The sequence below is a fragment of the Cynara cardunculus genome (assembly GCF_001531365.2).
Source record: "Cynara cardunculus var. scolymus isolate 2C chromosome LG 4, CcrdV1, whole genome shotgun sequence".
Lineage (NCBI taxonomy): Eukaryota > Viridiplantae > Streptophyta > Magnoliopsida > Asterales > Asteraceae > Cynara > Cynara cardunculus.
Window position 1 is genome coordinate 4,271,251 of NC_037531.1, and position 1,546 is coordinate 4,272,796.

Here is a 1,546-nt window from a genome sequence, read left to right on the forward strand (position 1 = left end):
AATGGAAGTAGGACCAGATAGCAATGGACTTTGTTACTAAGTTACTTAGGACTAGGAAAGGGCATGACTCAATTTGGGTCATAGTGGATCGGCTTACGAAATTCGTGCACTTTTTACCTGTTCGAGAAGACTTCAGTATAGAAAGGCTTGCACAAATCTACATCAATGAAATAGTTACACGTCATGGTGTGCCTATTTCCATTATTTCGGATAGAGATACACGTTTTACATCACGATTTTGGCAGTCTCTTCAAAAGGCATTGGGTACGCGCTTGGATTATAGCACCATCTATCATCCTCAAACAGATGGACAATCGGAAAGAACAATTCAAACGCTTGAGGATATGTTGCGTGCGTGTGCAATAAATTTTGGTGGGAGTTGGAATACCCATTTGCCCCTTGTTGAATTCTCTTATAACAACAACTATCACACCAGCATACAATATGCACCGTACGAAGCTCTATACGAACATAAATGCAGATCGTCGCTTAGCTGGGTAGAGATCAGAGATAGATAGTTGACAACGCCCGATATTATTTAGGAAACCACCGACAAGATTTCAATCATCAAGGAGAGACTCAAGACAGCAAGAGACCATCAGAAGAGTTATGCGGATAATCGGAGAAAGCCGTTAGAATTCCAAGTGGGGGATAAAGTACTCTTAAAGGTATCACCATGGAAAGGACTAGTACGATTCAGGAAGAGAGGCAAGCTAGGTCCCAGATACATTGATCCATTCGAAATACTTGAAAGAATCGGACCAGTGGCGTACAGGTTGAAGTTGCCACAAAATCTAAGCGCCATCCATGACACGTTCCATGTGTCGAATCTGAAGAAATTCCTAACGGATGAAACAATAAGTGCTACCCCTGGACGACGTTCAGATTAGCGATCGGTTACACCTTGTTGAAGAACCAATCGAGATACTGGACCGAGAAGTTAAACGGTTGAGGAGCAGAAAAGTCCCTATTATTAAGGTCCGCTGGAATGCGAAACATGGTCCAGAGTACACTTGGGAGCGAGAAGATTTCATGAAAGGCAAATATCCGCAACTGTTTGCAGAAAAAAAAAACATCCATTGGCAGTAGCAGTCATTAAATTTCGGGACGAAATTTCTCTAACAAGGGGAGACTGTGACAACTGTCAAATTTGAACTTCCAGGTTAGCTCTTATTAAGTTTATATTAGTGTTATTGAAGGTAACTTATAAGATTAGGAGTTAGTTAGGTTAGTCTGATCGAAAATTTTCTAGAGATTCCGGCAGTTGCTTAGAAAGTCCGGTTTCGAACCGTAACTATCTGAAATGTCCTATACAGTGCCAAATGCTCCAATTTATACCCAATTTATATAAAACACAAAGTTTTGATGTTTTAAATATAAAACCTTTTTATTTAAATGAATTTAGCCATCATGGGTTTTTAATTTGAAGAAAAATGTCAAAATTGAGAAAAATGACATTTTAGCATTTTGGGCTTTGGTTTTTAAAAAAAAAAAATATATATATATAGAGGTTGGGCTTGGGCTCCCATGGCCGGCCCCTCCCTCC

General features: G+C 39.7%; 1 protein-coding gene across 1 annotated transcript in view; it reads right to left on the minus strand.

Moving 5' to 3' along the window:
* Nucleotides 1-897: 897 nt before the first annotated feature.
* Nucleotides 898-1,546, minus strand: part of LOC112510787 (aldehyde dehydrogenase family 2 member B4, mitochondrial-like) — a 6,306-nt gene continuing 5,657 nt past the window's right edge. Inside the window, exon 5 of the mRNA XM_025116133.1 lies at nt 898-1,053. Coding sequence (XP_024971901.1) covers nt 898-1,053 — 156 coding nt within the window. The remainder of the gene's footprint in view (nt 1,054-1,546) is intronic.